This window comes from Suricata suricatta, chromosome 10 (genome assembly GCF_006229205.1).
Source record: "Suricata suricatta isolate VVHF042 chromosome 10, meerkat_22Aug2017_6uvM2_HiC, whole genome shotgun sequence".
NCBI lineage: Eukaryota > Metazoa > Chordata > Mammalia > Carnivora > Herpestidae > Suricata > Suricata suricatta.
In genome coordinates, this window is record NC_043709.1 from 137027832 (window position 1) to 137046318 (window position 18487).

The window sequence follows — 18487 nt, forward strand, 5'->3', positions numbered from 1 at the left end:
CAAACGTGAGCCAACCCCTCCCAGCAGCACCGAGCAGCCCGCAGCGCTGGAACAGGTCCGTGAACACGCAGGACACGCCTGTTTCCACAGCACGTCTTTCCATCACAGCTACTACTCAGAATACTGAGAAAATTCCAAGGCCACATTATAATTATCCAAGTGAGATATGAATAGTATATTTGGTTTTGAGAGGAAACGTAAGTGATACATGTCACTTACCTTTATGGAATAGTAAAATAACAGGTGACATTTAGAAAAATAACAGAATGAGTCAGGAATGATACTGGGGTCTTAGATACTGAAATTCTAAATTTCACTGCTTACTGATTTTGTTGTCATAGGAATCTTAATATTTTTAAGTTATTTATGGGGGGGGGGGCTGTTCACGCACAAACTGCAAGATCATGACCTGAGCTGAAATCAAGAGTCAGACACTTAAGCAACTGAGCCTCCCAGGTGCACGACTCTTAATCTTTGTTCCTTGACTTAAAAACTGTAAAACAGGAGCTAACATCGTGATCTTAAGCATAAAAATGTTATAAATATTTGTTTCATATAAATAGTAGTAATCAAACATTTCAAAGCTTTAATTTCATGACACCTTTTCAAATTTCACAGAAATGTATGAACCCATATGTGCCACTCACAAGTCAGTCTCTACAGACCTTTCAACTAAAAGAGAAACTACCCTCACCTGTGCTTATCTTCATCTCAAATGACTACTGTACTTCATTTTTTATGATGAAGTGACTTATTTGTTTCAATTTTATGACTAAACATCAGAAAACATCCCTCAGTTTCTAAAAACGTAAAATGGTTTTTCAAATTTGTTTAAGGTTTCTTTTTGAGAGAGAGAGAGAGAGAGAGAGAGAGAGAGAGAGAGAGAGAGAGAGAATGAATAGGAGAGGGGCAGAGAGAGAGGGAGAAAGAGAGACACAGAATCCGAAGCAGGATCCAGACTCCAAGCGGTCAGCACAGAGCCTTACGCAGAATTCAAACCCACAAACCGCGAGATCATGACCTGAGCTTGAGTCGGATGCTAACCCAACTGAGCCACCCAGGCGCCCCAAATGTAAAATGTCTTTAATGAGAGGTCAAAATTTATCTGTGTTCATGTAGTTCCCAAATGAAAACTATGGAATTTTATGTTATCGTGAAATCCAAACAATAGACCTACACTTTTAAATCAGAGGGACAGCTTCACCATTAATTAAAAATCAAACTTAATCCCACAGATGTACTCTGATTTCAGAAGGACTCCTTTGGTGAAAGTACCCTCTATCCCACATAATAGAACCTGTTAATGAAGTTTGTTAGTTATACTTTTTAAATACTTGAAATACACAATAAATCTCAAAAGTGATTCTCTCATTTATAATTCCTATTCTACTACTTTTTTGAACAGAACACTAGCTGTTTAAAAACTGAGAGAGGGGGCACCAGGGGGGCCCAGTCAGTTAAGCATCCCACTTCCACTCAGGTCATGATCTTGAGGTTCATGGGTTCGAGTCCTGCATCAGGCTCTGTGCTGAAAAGTCAGACCCTGGAGCTGCTTCGGATTCTGTGTCTCCCTCTCTCTCTGTCCCTCCCCGACTCGTGCTGTCTCTCTCTGTCTCAAAAATAAATATGGAAAAAAATTTTTAATATAAAATAAAAACTGAGAGAGATAACTGGAAGAAACTGGTAAAGAAGCACAGGCCCCTTTGCTAGAGTGCATGGCAACCATGAGAGGCTCTCTAAGCCAGCAGACATAACCTATAAAAACCCTAAAGAAAGAAAGCAGAAGTTAAGGATTTTTTTTACCTAGCCAAAATGACTTTCCAGTAAAAAAGGCTGCAACCAACTGTTAAGAACCAGCAAGAACCTGAAAATCAGTTCCCATGAAGCCTTAAAAATCTCCTAGATGGTTGTGCCACTTTGAAAGACAACATGGAGGTTACTAAAAAAATTAAAACACAACTACTGTACCATCCACCAAATGAAATCAGTCTCTCAAAAAGATACGTGTGCTTCATGTTCACTGCAGCACAGTTCACAGCAGCCAAGGCATGGTAACTCCCTGAGTGCCCATCGACAGATGAATGCATAAAGATGTGGTGTGTGCACAATGGAATTCTTATTCTGCTAAAAAAAAAAAAAAAAAAAGGAAATCCTATCATTTTGTAACAATGTGGAAGGACCAGAGGTACTATGCTAAGTGAAGGAAGTCAGACAGAGAAAGACAAACACTGTGTGATCTAAAAAGACTGAACTCCTACAGGCACATGAAACGATGCTCAACATCACTCATCATCAGGGAAATACAAATCAAAACCACACTGAGATACCTCACGCCAGTCAGAGTGGCTAAAATGAACAAATCAAGAGACTATAGATGCTGGCGAGGGTGTGGAGAGACAGGCACCCTCCTACACTGTTGGTGGGAATGTGAACTCGTGCAGCCGCTCTGGAAAACAGTGTGGAGGTTCCTCAAAAAACTATCCATAGAACTCCCTTATGACCCAGCAATAGCCCTGCTAGGGATTTACCCAAGAGATACAGAAATGCTGATGCATAGGAGCACATGTACCCCAATGTTCATAGCAGCAATGTCAACAACAGCCAAAACATGGAAGAAGCCTAAATGTCCATCACCTGATGAGTGGATCAAGAAGATGTGGTACATATACAATGGAGTACTACATGGCAATGAGAAGGAATGAAATATGGCCATTTGTAGCAACGTGGATGGACCTCGAGGGTGTCATGCTAAGTGAAATAAGTCAGGCAGAGAAGGACAGAAACCATATGTTTGCACTCATAGGTCTAACAGGAAAACAGGAGAAACCTAATGGAGGACCAGGGGGAGGGGAAGAGGGAAAGAGAGTTGGGGAGAGAGGGGGATGTAAAACTTGAGAGACTACTGAATACTGAAAACGAACTGAAAGTTGAAGGGGAAGGGGGAGGGGGAAATGAGGTGGTGGTGATGGAGGAGGGCACTTGTGGGGAAGAGCACTGGGTGTTGTATGGAAACCAATTTGACAATAAAATATTTAAAAAATAAATAAAATAAAATAAAATAAAATAAAAAGACTGCACTCACAGAAACAGAACAGGCTGGTGGTGGCAAATGGTGGGTGAAATGGGTGAAGGGAGCAGTGCTGTCAACTTCCAGTTATAGGATACAGGGTTCCCAGGCATGTTGTGGACAGCATGCTGACTACAGTTAACAACCCTGCACTATGTACTTAAGAGGCAGTAACAGAGCAGAGCTTAGTTCTCATCACAGGAAAAACAAGGTGACGGATGATAACCGAACATACCATGATGATTGTTTTGCAACAGATACAAACACAAAATCATTATGTTATGCACCTTGTAAACTAACACAATATTATATGTCAATTACATCTCAGTAAAACTTGGGGAACAAGAAGAAAGAACATCTGTCAGAGAATGAACTGTGCATACCAAGAGAAGGGCTGGTGGTAACCATGAAGCAAATACTTGTTTGCAGACAAAGACCAACCAGCAGCTGTGAGGAAGAAAGAACATGTAACTGCTCCCGTCTCTAGCAGGTTAGAATCAGTGCAATTGTTCAAGAACAACAGGTAGGTAATTCAGATCGTTTCCACGAAACAACTATCGGTTACAGTGTTGGGGTGGCTATTCTGCAACAGCTTGGTAATAGTGTTGGATAAAACTGAATAACTACAATTCATGATGTCCTTGCTATGTAAGAAGAAAGATTTCTGGTAGAAGAATTTGGGAAAAACCAGTAGCCATAAATTCAAATGGAAAATATCAGTATGCATTCATAAGGTGTTCTTTTCTCTTATAATCTTATACTTTCTCTGTCCTCTAAAAGGTCTGGAAAGACCAGCCAAGCATAAGTGAGCGCACTGAGGGCCAGACATGCTTCTGAAATACAATTTCTAAGTGAAGGAAATCAGAGCCCCTTGGAAAAAATTAATGGTTCCAAGGATGTAAAGAAGATGAGCCTGAAAAATCCTGTTGCACGAAAAAGCAGAAAGCCACTTCAGGAGTCAATGTGGAGAGGCTTCAACTCGTGAAAGATGGAAAAATTTGAGTACAAATAAGGATTTTGTCAGAAATGGACTGAAATGTATCAAAAGTTTGCATGAATTCCAAATGGCACTTAAAAAAAAAAAACGAATTGGTTACCATGAGAGGATGCCATTTTAAAAACTGACAAATAAAGGCAAAGAGTCAGTTATTCTCCCTTTGGATGTGAGCACACCGCAGGGGGCCACACAGTACGCGATGGCACGTTTGCGTCCATACAGAAGTAGTCCCGTTCCTGGTTAATGAGTTCCTGGCGCTACTCGCTGTCCATCAAGGCTACCAACCTCACACATGAGAAACGGGCATATGGCCATGCGCCGCCACAAAGGAGTCTTACCCCACCCAAGCCCCCAGAACGCCTGCCAATTCCCACGAAACGCAGAGAAACGAATCCACCACAGGGTGCGACTGGCAAAAGCTAGACTATGGGAAACCTAAGAGCAAATGAGTCAGTTTCTTCAATAAATAAACAGCAAAGGAAAACAAGGATGAATGAAAACCTTTAGATTGAAGGCAACCTTAAATAAATTTTCCAACAGAAAGAAAAACAAGCAGAACTGAAACACTGCATAGAAGTTAACTAGTGTTTAGGATTTGCCAGGCTTCCAAATATGATAAAAAGCCATGATCCCAAAGCCGAAAACTGTTAAAAAGTGTTGAGTGGAGCTGCGTAGCTCCCATTCCGAGAATGGAGTTCATCACCAGTGTAACACAGAAAGACCCCAGTGACTCCATGTGCCCCTTCTTCACAGTGACTGCTACCGCTGTCAGGAATCCCCTGTATGTGTAAAGATTAAAAGTAACTCTGTTCAGGCTCCACTGTAACTAAGTGGAGCAACCTGATTTTAAGTTAATCTAAGACTTGGAAAGTATTTATCTATTTAGAATACAGAATAGACACCTGTCTTCCTATCACGGGGCAATGCTTCTCCCAACCTGCCTTGGCCGGGGTAGTGACAAGGACACCAGCTTGACCCAGGAGCTAAGGCAGCATGCCAGGCAGTTATGCAGACAGCTCCTCCTTGGGACTGATGGCCTGGTAGGAAACTAATGACACACAGGCTGTGACAGAGACAGTACTGCCTGGTTTTTCTTTGTACCATCAAGTACGCCCGGAACAGAAAGGAAGAGGGTCTTCTGAGATGAAGCAGAAGAGACACTGGCCACCAGTCTTAAACAGTTACCCTCTGATATTCTTAGTTTTTGTTTTTTCATCTTTAGATGACACCATTAAAACAATTAATTTGGGGGAGGTGAATACATTTATTCACATGTATCTTAAGATCTAGGGACCTAAGGCCATGGAGAAAAGTCAGCTTGGTGGCCTGATCGCTGTGCTGATGGAGAAGGGAGAGAAGAGAATGCTTATCAACAATCCCTAATGCAGAATGGGCATGGGAGTGAGCTCCTGCTGACGAACCTCTTCCCTCCCCTGCACACACACACAGACGTCACATCACCTGAGTGGCACCTAGCGGCAACCTTTGCGGCCCAACTGTGGATGCCTGGCATCAGGAGATGCCGCCACGGCTCGCAGAGCAGGTACCGGCTCAGGGAGGAGGAGGCGCCTCTGACACCGGAACAGCTCTGTTGGGCTTGGATGACCTGACATTTAAAATTTAAACCCAGAGAGCAGTGGCTTATTTCCACTTTCTTCTGTAGGTGATTTCAATATACATAAATTCTGTTTTTAAAAAATTCCAACCTCAGAAAAATACGTATGGCTCTAATTCTTGAGATTTTGAAAACATGTTTTTATGCCAATACCATCTCACTGACTTCTGCATTGTAACATAACCCAAATTATTTGCTTTTTATAAAACATACTAATTTGAATTTAATTATAATGTGCAATTTATTTTATTCTTATTTTCCATACAAGTGTTACCAAATCTTTTCTTCTAGTGGCCTCCAGGAGCTGGGATGTGCACATGGCAACTTTAAATACAGACTTAGAGCAACAGACAGCACCACTCTTTCTTCTTCTCTGGTCCCTGCCCTCTTGAGCAACCTTTTTAATCTTTAACAGAATGTAAGCAAGAGACAAAAATATATGGTACAATACTCAATTTTTTATTTATTAATAAGGGCAAAAACAAGCACTTCACTAAACAAACTTTTGTAAGTCATTTGTTTCCATTTTTAGACATAGCATGTAAGGAAATGTGTGAAAATAAAGAAATTCTATCTAAATTACCAAAAAGTATCATTCAACCATTTAAAAACGATTAATTTAGCTTTATTCCCTTAAAACTACCCAGAGAAACAAATGAACAAAATCAAGTTCCATTTGAAGAATCCCTTATAATTAGTATATAACATGTAGGTAGAGAATTCATAAAATAGTCTGATAACTTTCTATCCTGCATCTTGGTCTACCAAAGTAATGTAATTTCCAAAATACAGAATGAAATGGCCAGAAAGTCCGGGTTAGCGGGCTAGCGACCAACATGTGTGACAGCGAACACTCAACAGCGAACACTGGTCTTAAGACAGTTTATGCAAAAGCGAAGCCTTTTTGATAAAAAAAGACTTTAAAGATCTGTTCCCAAGAGTTTTAAAAAAAAATCTTTGCAAACTAAAGAACCACTATATACAGTACACACCAGTATTTTGCTTCTCAACACTTCCTCACAAACCATCTAAACACAAGTCGCTGATACTTCCGTACTGTCTTTCTAACAAATTATGTATGAGGCAAAAGGTGACTGCTACTTTGTAATGCATTGATGAGCATAATAAATAAGTTATTTTTGGACCCTTTCCCCCCAAAATCTTACAGAAAACTTTACAAGGATATTTTTGCTTAAATTTACTCACTTTGTAATACGGTCAATGTTGGCAATTTGCTTCTGGTTCCGTATAATCTCAATGGCTGCCCAAAGATGCTGGATAGCTTTCGTATCCGCCTGTCGTCTTTTTGTTAAACGTGCCATGACCTGTTCACTTCTTTAACTGCAGGAATACACAAAAACATAAGGAAAAAAGGTATGGATTACAAGATTCATCTCTATCAATATAAGTGAGTATAGTCTCAGTATGCCCGGATTCCTGGTGAGGACACTACTGTGGTATATGGAGTATGACAACCTTCCTACTGTATTTTCTACACCTACATTACCAATTACTTCATAAAAATTGTCATTCACTTCATTATTTCATACACAATGTCCTTTTAAGACCAAGAGTCTTCTCAATAAGGGCAGGCAGTCATCCTATACTAACATATCAAAAAATGTGTATTTTATTCTAAAAGAAAAGTATACCGTAAAATTTCATTTGTTGATATTATGTTGTGTGTAATTTGACAGACCAATATAAATGGGATTCAAATGTCCTTATTCTTTGGTACTTTATTATACTCAGGCTTTTGAAATTTGAATTGTATAAAGCCATACTGACAAATGAAAACAATTTTTTCCCCAAATAAAACCATAATCAGAAACTGTAAGATAGTTATTTCTGGCCGGGGTGAGAAAGGCTGGGCGCTGGCGTCCCAGAGGCCATGGGTGGGTCCCCGTCTTCATGAATGGGCACACGCTTGGGCTGGCGGAGGCAGGGGGAGCTGTTCATCGTCCCACTCAGAAACAACATGGCTGTTTCATTCAAATTTCAGCATTCTGAGGGAAGTGAGGGACATGGTCACCGGCTGCGTCCGGCCAAGTGTGCAGGGGCACAGTGAGCAACAGCGCGACAGGAGAGGCTCAGCCGCACAGCCGGACTCCCCGCGGGGCACAGAGGGGCTGGACTCTCAGCAGCATCCTGGCCCCTCAGACGCCTCGTCCCTCCACCGTCACAGGGGCTAGCGTTTGGCCGCCCTGAGGCATAAAGTGAACATCAACATCCGCACCCCCCCCCCCACCGGATCTCTCCTCTCTTCTAAGGGTGGAGGATGAGTAAAGGAATCATTCCCGGCACTTTCCTCTGTTCCAGGACTGGCCGGCAGAGCCTACAGGTCTTCAGGTTCTCTGCCCCTACTTTTCTTCTTCAGAGTCAAGTCCATTCTCCCTCTTTCTCTGACAAACCCAAACAAAATCAGCAGTCGCCCATGAGTGTGGGGTCAGACAGCCTCCTGGAATAAGGTATTTTTCAAAACTGCATTACTAACAGAAGAATTCTGAACACGTGTGAAGGTATTCCTGAATATCCTACTTCTTCCCACCACGACTTTTAATATTTGCAGACTTTGCTCCACAGAGAGAAGAACCAAAAAATAAAGCGAGCATTCAAATTTTAAAGCTAAGGAAAATCAGTTGGGCTCAGTACAAACTTAGAGGTAGAACTAAAAGGTAGTAACAATTACAATTATAATTTATGAATGTACGTTTAGAGAAAAACCACTATGTATCAGTGTAAGTGCACTGTTAAGAAATGCCAACTTTGCCCATGATTTGCCTCACTCCCTCTCCCCAACTCTTTTCTCCCCCTTTCCCCTTCCCACGGTCCCCTGTTAAGGTTTCTCCTGTTAGACCTATGAGTGACAACATATGGTATCTGTCCTTCGCTACCTGACTTATTTCATTTAGCATGACTCCGTCTAGGTCCATCCATGGTCATGGAGAGGGGCACTTGTGAGGAAAAGCACTGGGTGTTATATGGAAACGAACTTGGTAATAAACTATTAAAAAAAAAAAAAAGAAAAGAAAAGAAATGCCAACTTTCTGAATCTGACAAGCATTACAGTAAGGAATTTTCTGGCAAGAATGTAAAGCATGTTGCAGAGTGACATCTAATGGTGAACTGTGGTACTACACGTTGTCAGGTCACACAGATAAAAAGAATACCATTTCAACCCTACTTACATACTTCAAAATAGTATTTTGTGTGCTAGATAGATACACTGAGGTATCTAAAAGTGCAAAAACTCTAGCCCTTGCCATAAATAGCCTACAACTGTCAGAGAAAGTCTGACATATACATGAACTACGAGCTGTGCGGTCAGAGGACCAACACTGCAAAACATGTGCTGGGAGAATCTGCCCAAGGGGGACACTACGTCTAGCTTAGGTGACACTACAGAATGGTAGATATGTGGGGAAACACAAGAGAAATTTCCTTAATGTCTTTAAAAGATAACTATTTAAAGCAAAGATAGAATTGTTAGATCTCATTAGGTTTATGGCATGTAGAAGTAAAACAGAAAACAATGTAACAAAGGGTTTAAAGGTAGTAAGTAATAATACTGTAAACATGTGATTTAACTTGCATTTTTCTAAGTACATATATGAAAAATTAAGAATGATTTATTCAGTACAGAAAAAAATATATAAAACCAGAGGTAGAGTTTTAAAATAATACCATATAATAAATATAACTATATGGCATAACAACCAAAAAAATATAGTGGGGACACTAATAGCAGAAACTCTAGAAGTGATGTCACTTAATTGCCAGAAATAATTAATCAAGACTCAAGAATTAAGCAGCATACACTGCAGAAAGCATGTAAAGTTAAAACCAAAGAGTTCTGAGATCTGACTGAACTTTGTCAACAGAGGTATATACATCCCAAGGAAGGTGTCCAGGAGCCCAAGAGAGCCTTGCGAAGAACACAAACCCAGGAAAGGAGAGCATGAGGAAGTTTGAGACTGGCCTCAAAGCACCAAAGCCAACCTGACCTAATAGGACAAGGTCTCCTTAAAGTACAACCGCTGAGATTTTCCTTCTTATGAAACCTAAAATCATTCATTCAGTAACATATTTCAGACATGCCTGTTATAGGTCAGACACTCTTCGATGCTCTGGCAACATAGCAGTAAGACAGATAAAAGTCCTTACACTGTCTACCAAATACGATTAATAATGTGGCTAGATACCAAACACAGATAGCAATTTGTTCATCAATAAAATTCTAGGAAATGAATGTCTCATATTCTCATTTAAGGTCTTCACTGATATGACCAAATCCAAGTCTGCAGCCCTCTTTCCTGAATGTATATTACTATTAAATTGAACCACTCAAAATTCCTAAGTCTGCCAGAAACACTGGACCTCAGTCCCCTTGGTTTTAAGCTGTGCTCTGCCCCTTCCTTGCTGGGACCTCAGCAACTGTCTATGTCCGACCTTTCCTCTAGGATCAAATTAAAACAAATTGAACTCTCTGGCATATTATACTTTTTTAAATACGTCTCTTACAGATACACTGCCTTGTACAAATAACTATAAATTCCTCAGAAGAATCTATCAGTTCCACTACAAAGGGACAGGCCTCATCTTTCATCTTTCACAGTGGCCTCACAGGGACATAACGGATCTCTTTAGCTCCCCTCAGAAAGACGAGCTCCTTCAGAAAGTGATTCTCAAGAGGCTTATAGTTTAAAAAATAAAAATAATAACCAAAAACTTCCCACGAATTTTCCCCCCAACTTCTCTTACTGTGGTAAAACACACGTAACAGGAACTTGTGTAACCATCTGTACCTGTACACTGGCATTAACCACATCCACAACGTCTTGAAGTAGTCCCCACCATCCATCTATCTAACTCACTTCATCTTGTGAAACTGAATCTCTGAACCCGTTAGTCCTTAAGTACCTCCCCTCCTCCCCTTGCCCCTGGCACCCATTGTACTACTTCGACTTTGTGATGAATCTAAGTACCGTTCAGAAGTGGAATTATACAGTATTTGTCCTTCCGCACCCGACATATTTCACTTAACAAAATGTCCTCAACGTTCACCCACATTGTAGCACGTTGCAGATTTTTCCTTAAGGCTGAATATTATTCCACAGCACGTATGCGTTGTATTTTTTATTCCATTCCTCTGTGGATGGACATGAAAGTTACTTCTACGTTGAACACATGTTGCTATGAATGTGTATACAACTATGCCTTTGAGACACTGCTTGTGATATACCCAAAAGTAGAACTGCCATGTCAACTGGCAATTACATGTTTAATTTTTTAAAGACCCACCATTTTACTTTCCTACCAGTAGTGAACAAGGTTCTAATTTCTCCACCTTTTCATCAACATTTACAATTTACTGGTTTTTGATACTAACCATTCTAATGGGTGTGAGTTGGTCCAAGTAACTTTGGCAAGCCCCTAAGTGATACTGATATTCTCTATCCCTAAAAATCCAAATTTAATGCAATCCTTTCCATCTGTGTATCTTTTTTTTTTCTTCTGAAAGAGAGTGAAAGAGAACACAAGCAAGGGAGGGACAGAGAAAGAGGGAGAGAGAGTGCTCACGTGCTGTCAGCAGAGCCTGACGTGGTGCTCGATCTCACAAACCACCGCGAGATCAGCACCTGAACCAAAACCAAGAGTCAGATGCTTAACCGACTGAGCCACCTAGGCACTCCTGTAGCTTCCTTAACATCATGCAAACGCTACAAACAGGAAACAAAGAGAGCAAGAGAAATCAGTCAGGAAATTAAAAATAAGCAAAATTAAATACCACAATGCTTGGAGATAAATAATATATGGGAAAACTTTTTATCGTAGAATTGATAAACATGACAGTGAGGAGACCAAAAATAGGCTGAGAAAGCAGTGCACCCAGAAGGACCACACTGGGAGAACACACAGCATCAAGAGTGTTCTGAGGTTTGCTGCCAGGTGATGAGTGGGGCCAACTTTTTGTCTTCTTACTATGTTTTCTTACGATGTTGTCTGACAAATATGTTTTGTAAATATTTTGAAACATTCATATCAAATATTACATGAAATTTAAAACAATCCAATTGTATAATGTGCATTGATGACTTAGGTTAGGCTGAAGTTTTCCCAAAGTCTACTAGTAATTTTAAGTTACTTTTCATTGATAGCCTATTCATAGCATTTTCCTATTTAGATCTTAATGTCTTTATATACTAGGATTATTCCTAAAATACTTTTGTCTCTTAAATGAAAGTATATGGAAATCTAGCTAACCATGTATTCTTTTATGTTAACTTTTCTGACTAGAAGTCCTTCCACATTCAACTCAGGAAATATATTCACATGTATTTCCCTGGTTTTTTGTTTTGTTTTGTTTTGGTGTTGTTTTGTTTTACTATTTAGAGAGTGAGGAGAGGTAGAAGGAGCAAGAGAATCTTCAGCAGGCTCCACATCCAGCATGGAGCCAAACATGGAGCTCAATCTCACAACCGTCAGACCATGACCTAAGCTGAAATCGAGTTGGACCCTTAACTGACTGAGCCACCCAGGTGCCTGGTTTTTAATCTCTTTTTTAACAATGACTTCTTAATCCATCTGAGAATAACTTTTTATAATGTAGAACTCTAATAAACATTGTTTTATAGATCAGTTTTAGGTTCAAAGCAAAACTCAGCAGGAAATACAAGGAGTCCCGTGTCCCCACACACCTGCCACCTCCCCCATGATCAACACCCCAAACCAGAAATGACATTTGTTACAATCAACAAACCTGCACCGACTTACCAGTATTTTTCCCAAAGCCCATGATTTAGCTTACGGTTGGTTCAGTCTTGATGCTGTACAACCTATGGGTTTCTACATATACCTACCGACCAGTATATACCATCAAAGTGCCATACAGAATAGTTTCCCTGACTCTGTGTGCCACCTCCATGTCCCCAATTCTTGGCAACCGCTGATTTTTTTTTGTTTTTTTTTTTTACTGCCTCCATCATTTGGCCTTTTCCAGAATGTCCTATAGCTGGAATCATATGGTATGTAGCCCTTTTGGATTGACTTCTTTCACTTGGTACTATGCATTTTAGATTCCTCCATGTCTTTTCATGGCTTGACACTTGATTTCTTTTTAGTGCTGAATAACGTTCCATTGGATAGACGTAACAGTTTATTTATCCATTCACTGACTCGAAGACATCTCAGTTGCTTCCACATTTTGGCAATTATGAACAAAGCTGCTATTAAACAACCATGTGAAAATTTCTATGTGCAAGTTTTCAGCTCTTTTGATAAATAACAAGGAGTGCAACTGCTAGATGGGAAGAGGATGTTTAATTTTGTAAGAAACAATCTTCCAAAGTGGCTGCACTATTTAGCATTCCCATCAGCAACAACAGCAGTGACTGAGTTCCCACGGCTCCACACCCTCATCAGCAATCAGTGTTTTCTGGATTTTAGCCATTCTAACAGATGTGTAGTGATAAACTAATTTTGTTTTAACTTCCAATTCTCTAATGACATAGGATGTCGAACATCTTTTCATACGCTTACTTTTTACCTCTATCTAGTCTTTGGTGTGGTATAAGTTCAAATTTTTTGTTCATTTTTTAATCATGTCCATTTCCTGCTGTTTAAGAGTTCTTTGTACATTCTGGGGTGCCTGGGTGGCTCAGTCAGTTGAGCGTCCAATTCTTGATTTCAGCTCAGGTCATGATCTGGTGGTTTGTGAGTTCAAGCCCTGAGTCAGGCTCTGCCCCACACTAGCGCACATGCTTGCTCTCTCAGAATAAATAAACATTAAAAAAAAAAAAAAAGAGTTCTTTTATATTTTGGTAATGGTCCTTTATCAGGTGTCTTTCACAAGCATTCCCCTAGTCTGTGGCTTTTGTCCTCTCATTCTCTTGAAAGTTTTAATTTTCCTCAAGTCCAGCTTATCAATTACTACTTTTAAGAGTCGTATCTTCATGTTGTACCTAAAATGTCACTGCCATACTTCAGGCCACCTACGCTGTCTCCTACGTTGTCTCCTAGAAGTTTTACATTTTAGGTCTAGGATCCATTCATTTTGAGTTAATTTTGATGAAAGGTACAAGGTCTGTGTCTAGATTCTTTTTTTTTTTTTTTTGCATGTGGCCCCAGTGGCCCCAGCGCCGTCTGACGAGGAGATCGTATTTGCTCTCTCATACTACCTTCATTCCTTTATCGAAGATCAGTTGGGAGGAGGCAAGATGGCGGAGAAATAGGAAGTTCTGTACCTCCCACCTGCATCTCTCAAAAAGGGCTGAAGCCAAAAGACACTGACCCTCAAGAGTCTGGGAGGCAAAGAGACAGAGTTCACTAAGAAGACAGCCTCATAGGTGTGTGATTGCGAACTGGGGAAGATCAAAACGGGCCGGTTGGCATGGAGGGGAGGTAGCCCCCTCCACGGAGAGACAGAGTGGGGGGAAGAGAAAGAGCGGCTGAAATTGCTCCCAGAACTGTCCCTGGAGAAGAGAAAAACCTCAGCCTGAGACAGAGAGGGATCCTATAATCCCATCTCCAACAGACAGGGCATCGGGAGAGAGATCCTATCTCTAACTGCAGAACTTTCTTTGGGCTGGGTGCCCCCTCTCAGTCCGCACCAGGGGAAACTGCTCCCATCCTCCCCCTACTCGATCCCCGGCCAGAGAGCGGCCCAGCCTGCGGGATTACATTTCGGGCAGTATCATGAAAGTGCGCAGACTAAGATCTGGAAACGAGGGGAATGGGAGATCAGACCCAAAAGAGTGATTGGCAATGCTTGGTTCGAGAAGGGATTGGGGACCACTGTTTTTCTCCACACAACCACCAAGTTGGGGCCTCAGGGAACTGCCCGTGGGATCCACAGTGGAGGCCAGACCTGTCTACACCAAACTATGCCCATCCACACTAAGAGCTACTTTTTTTTTTCTTTTACCAGCGCCCTGAGCAAGACCATCATTGATGCACTGCCATGATTAACTCTAGATCAATTCTTGTAATTCAGATAAATTCTCCCTCATCTCATTCTTATCTCTTCCCTCCGGCACTCTGGTTATAGGTTTGCCTAAACAGTCACATTTAATCCATTCTCTTGACACATATTCTATACCTCCATCTTTACCTTCCTTTCTCTCTCTCTCTCTCTCTCTCTCTCTCTCTCTCTCTCTCTCTCTGGAATAACCAGACTATATAGTTTCTCTGAGTAACATTATCTTCATTTCTTTTTCCTACCATAGTCTGCTTTTTCTCTCTCTGAATTAAGCTTTTTAGTCTCTCTGCCCAGTCAGTGGTCAATTTCTCTTTCTCCCAACCCCTGTCATTTCTCTCTTTGTATATGCTCTTCCATCAGTACTGCCCCCAGCCTGCTCTTTATTTGTAGCTGGATTTCTGGTTTTATGCTTTTAGACTGCCCTTTGTCTTTTGTTGTTTTTGGTTTTGTTTTCCTTTCAGTTTGCTTGTTTGATTTGTCTGTGCATTTGCATGTGTTGGTTTCCTGTTTGTCTATCTGTTTTCCTTTCCAGGGCTACGTCAAGAAACAAGCCAAAGTATACATGGTGGAGAGTCTCAAATATCACCACAAGTAGGGAAATAAAATAACCAAAAGCACAATAAGAGAGACCAAGGGACATCATTAAAAGAACACGTCCTCAACAGACAGGCTGTGGACAATGAGCCCCTTTTAATAGAGCAAAATTCACAGGTGCAGAGCATGTAACAAGCCTTTAAAACTGACAAGAGACAGAAAGCTAGCCAAAATGATGAAACAGAAGAACTCTTCTCTAAAGAAATTCCAGGAAGAAGTGACAGCTAAAGGACTGGTCAAAACAGATATAAGCAGCATAACGGAACCAAGAATTTACCACAGTCATAAAATTAATCACTGGGCTTGAAAAAGGCATGGAAAACACCAGAGAAGCTATTGCCACAAACACTATGGACCTTAAAAATAGTTGTGATGAATTTAAACATGCTATAAATGAGGTGCATAATAAAATGGAGGTGCCACCGCATGGATTGAAGAGGCAGAGAGGAGAATAGGTGAATTAGAAGACACAATTATAGAAAGAGGAAGCCCAGAAAAAGAGAGATAAATTGATCCAGGTGCACGAAAGGAGAATTCGAGAACTGAGTGACTTAATCAAACAGAACAATATCATATCATAGGAATTCCGGAAGAAGGAGAGAGAGAGAAAGGGGCTAAAGGGGTACTTAAACGAATTATAGCTGAGAATATCACCAATCTGGGGAAGTAAACAGACACTAAAATCCAGGAGGCACAGAGAACTCCCTTCAGACGTAACTAGAATCAGTCTTCTACACGACATATTATAGTGAAACTGGCAAAATATACAGATAAAGAGAGGATTCTGAAAGCAGCTAGGGATAAAAGGGCCCTAACATACAAAGGGAGACCTATCAGAGTGCTCGCAGATCTACCTACTGAAACTTGGCAGGCCAGAAAGGAATGGCAGGAAATCTTCAGTGTGATAAACAGGAAAAATATGCAGCCAAGAATCCTTTACCAAACAAGCCTCTCAGTCAGAATAGGAGAGATAAAGGTTTTACAAAACAAACAAAAATTGAAAGAATTCATCACCACTAAACCAGCCCTACAAGAAATCCTAAGGGGGACTCTATGAGGGAAAAGGTGCAAGGAACACAAGGTACCAGAGACACCACTACAAGCAAAAATCCTACAGAGAACACAATGACTCCAAACCTGTATTTTTCAGTAACACTGAATATAAATGGACTAAATGATCAAATCAAAAGACACAGGGTATCAGATGGGATAAAAAAAAAAATCCATCTATTTGCTGTCTACAAGACACTCATTTTAGACCTGAGGACACCTTCAGACTGTAAGTAAGGGGATAGAGAAATCTATCATGCTACTGGAAGTTAAAAGAAAGCTGGAGTAGCCATACTTATAATGGACAAACTGGACTTTAAAGTAAAGGCAGTAACAAGAAATGAAGAACATTATATAATAATTACAAGGTCTATTCATCAGGGAGAGCTAACAATTATAAACGTCTACGTACCAAATTCGGGAGCATGAAAATACATAAAACAATCAAGAACAAAAACAATCTTATTATTAAGAATGTGGACTTTAATACTCCACTGACAGCAATGGATAGATCAACTAGACAGAAAATCACTAAGGAAACAATGGACCTGAATGACACACTGGAACAGATGGATTTGGCAAATATATTTAGAACTCTACATCCTGGGGCTATGGAATTCACCTTCTTTTCGAGTGTGCAAGGCACACTCTCCAAGATAAATCACATACTGGGTCAAAAAGCAGTCCTCAAGAATTATAAAAGAATTGAGATCATACTATGCACACTTTCAGATCACAATGCTATGGGATGTGAAACCAACCACAGGAAAAAGTCTGGAAAACCCCCAAAAGTATGGAGGTTAAAAAACACCCTACTAGGGAGGAGCCAAGATGGCGGAGAGGAAGGGAGCTCTGTAAACTTCATCTGCCCCATTGATCGAACTGAGAAGGACATTACTCTCATCTGCAAGAGCGGAAGGAGAAAATACGGACTCCAGAAGGAAGAGAACCTGAAGGATACCTGAGTGAGTGAGTGCGAACTGGGGAGATTGGAAAATGGGCCAGCCCGAGACGGGCAGGGGAGGTGGCAGCTCCAGCCAAATGCGGGGCAAGCGCGCAGAGCCCGAGAGACAAAGGGAAGAGACAGAGAGACTGAACACGCTCATAGTACTGTCTCTGGGGAAGAGGTAAAGAACGCTTAACTGCGCTTGGAGAAGCTCACTCCATAGATTACTGCTGGGTGGCCTAAATCCCGAACCCAGGTGGCGCAAGGGAAGGAACAGCTTCCAGCCCAGCGCCATCTTGGGAAGGAGTCGGCCACCACTGCAGTGGTGGTGTCAGGGGTGCTCACTTCGACCTCGGTTTTGGGAGTGGGAGCACGCACCTCATTTCCACGGCGCATCTCGCCCCCAGCATTGGCCGCGCGAACCCTGATCCCAGGTGCCAACAGGGGAAAAAAAAAAATAGCCCCCACCTCTACACAATCCCTGCAGAGAGTTGGTGGTGGTGGAGACCTGGGTGTGCGCCCAGGCTACAGGAGCTCCCAGCTCATTTCCAGCAGCTCCCGGTGCCGCCTCTGGCAACAGCTACGCCCTCATTCCTCCCCCAACCCTGCCGGGGGGTTGGGTCTGCGACGGTGCGCAGGCACATCACCTCCTGCTACGCATCTCGCCCCAGGCAGGGGCCGCCAAAACCCCAGCCTGAGCCAAGACAAATTGATTCCTCCCCCTAAGAAGCCAGCAACCAAAACAAAAACATCTAATCTGTGGTAGCATAAAAAGTGCATGGACTGGAACTTTGAACCAAGGTGGGCCTTGAAAATACAACTTGGCTCAACCACAGCAAAAGGAGATCGGACTCATTAGAGTGGCCTACAGTTCATAGTTCAGCAAAGCTTGGGGTGACGCCTGCCTATCTAATCTCTGCAGACACCAAGGCAAAGCCTCTGAGAGCAGCCTCCAAGACCTACCACATCAAACCACGCCTACCCAATAGGGGGAGCTGCCATTTTTGTTTTTGTTTTTTTTTTAGTTGTTGTTGTTGCTTTTTTTAATAATTTTTTTCTTTTTTTTCTTCATTTTTCTCTTTTTGCTTTTTTCTGTACGTATTTTTATTATTACTTTTTTTACTTAAATTTAAAAAAATTTTTACTCCTTATTTTCCTTTCTCCTTCCCCCCCCCTTTTTTTTTCCTCCTTTCTTCTTTATATAGGAGAATATATCTCATCCCTACCTCTCCCCTCAACTG

General features: G+C 41.3%; 1 protein-coding gene across 8 annotated transcripts in view; it reads right to left on the minus strand.

The window, feature by feature from the left end:
• ZMYND11 (zinc finger MYND-type containing 11) overlaps positions 1 to 18487 on the minus strand; it is a 137287-nt gene that overhangs the window by 70520 nt on the left and 48280 nt on the right. For 7 of the 8 annotated variants that reach the window (XM_029953106.1, XM_029953105.1, XM_029953108.1 and 4 more), the window contains exon 2: positions 6886 to 7020. In XM_029953106.1, coding sequence (XP_029808966.1) covers positions 6886 to 7001 — 116 coding nt within the window. In that variant the 5' untranslated portion in view covers positions 7002 to 7020. Of the gene's footprint in view, positions 1 to 6885; positions 7021 to 11259; positions 11281 to 18487 lie in introns of those variants that run through there. The other variant, XM_029953107.1, reaches the window with a different exon arrangement.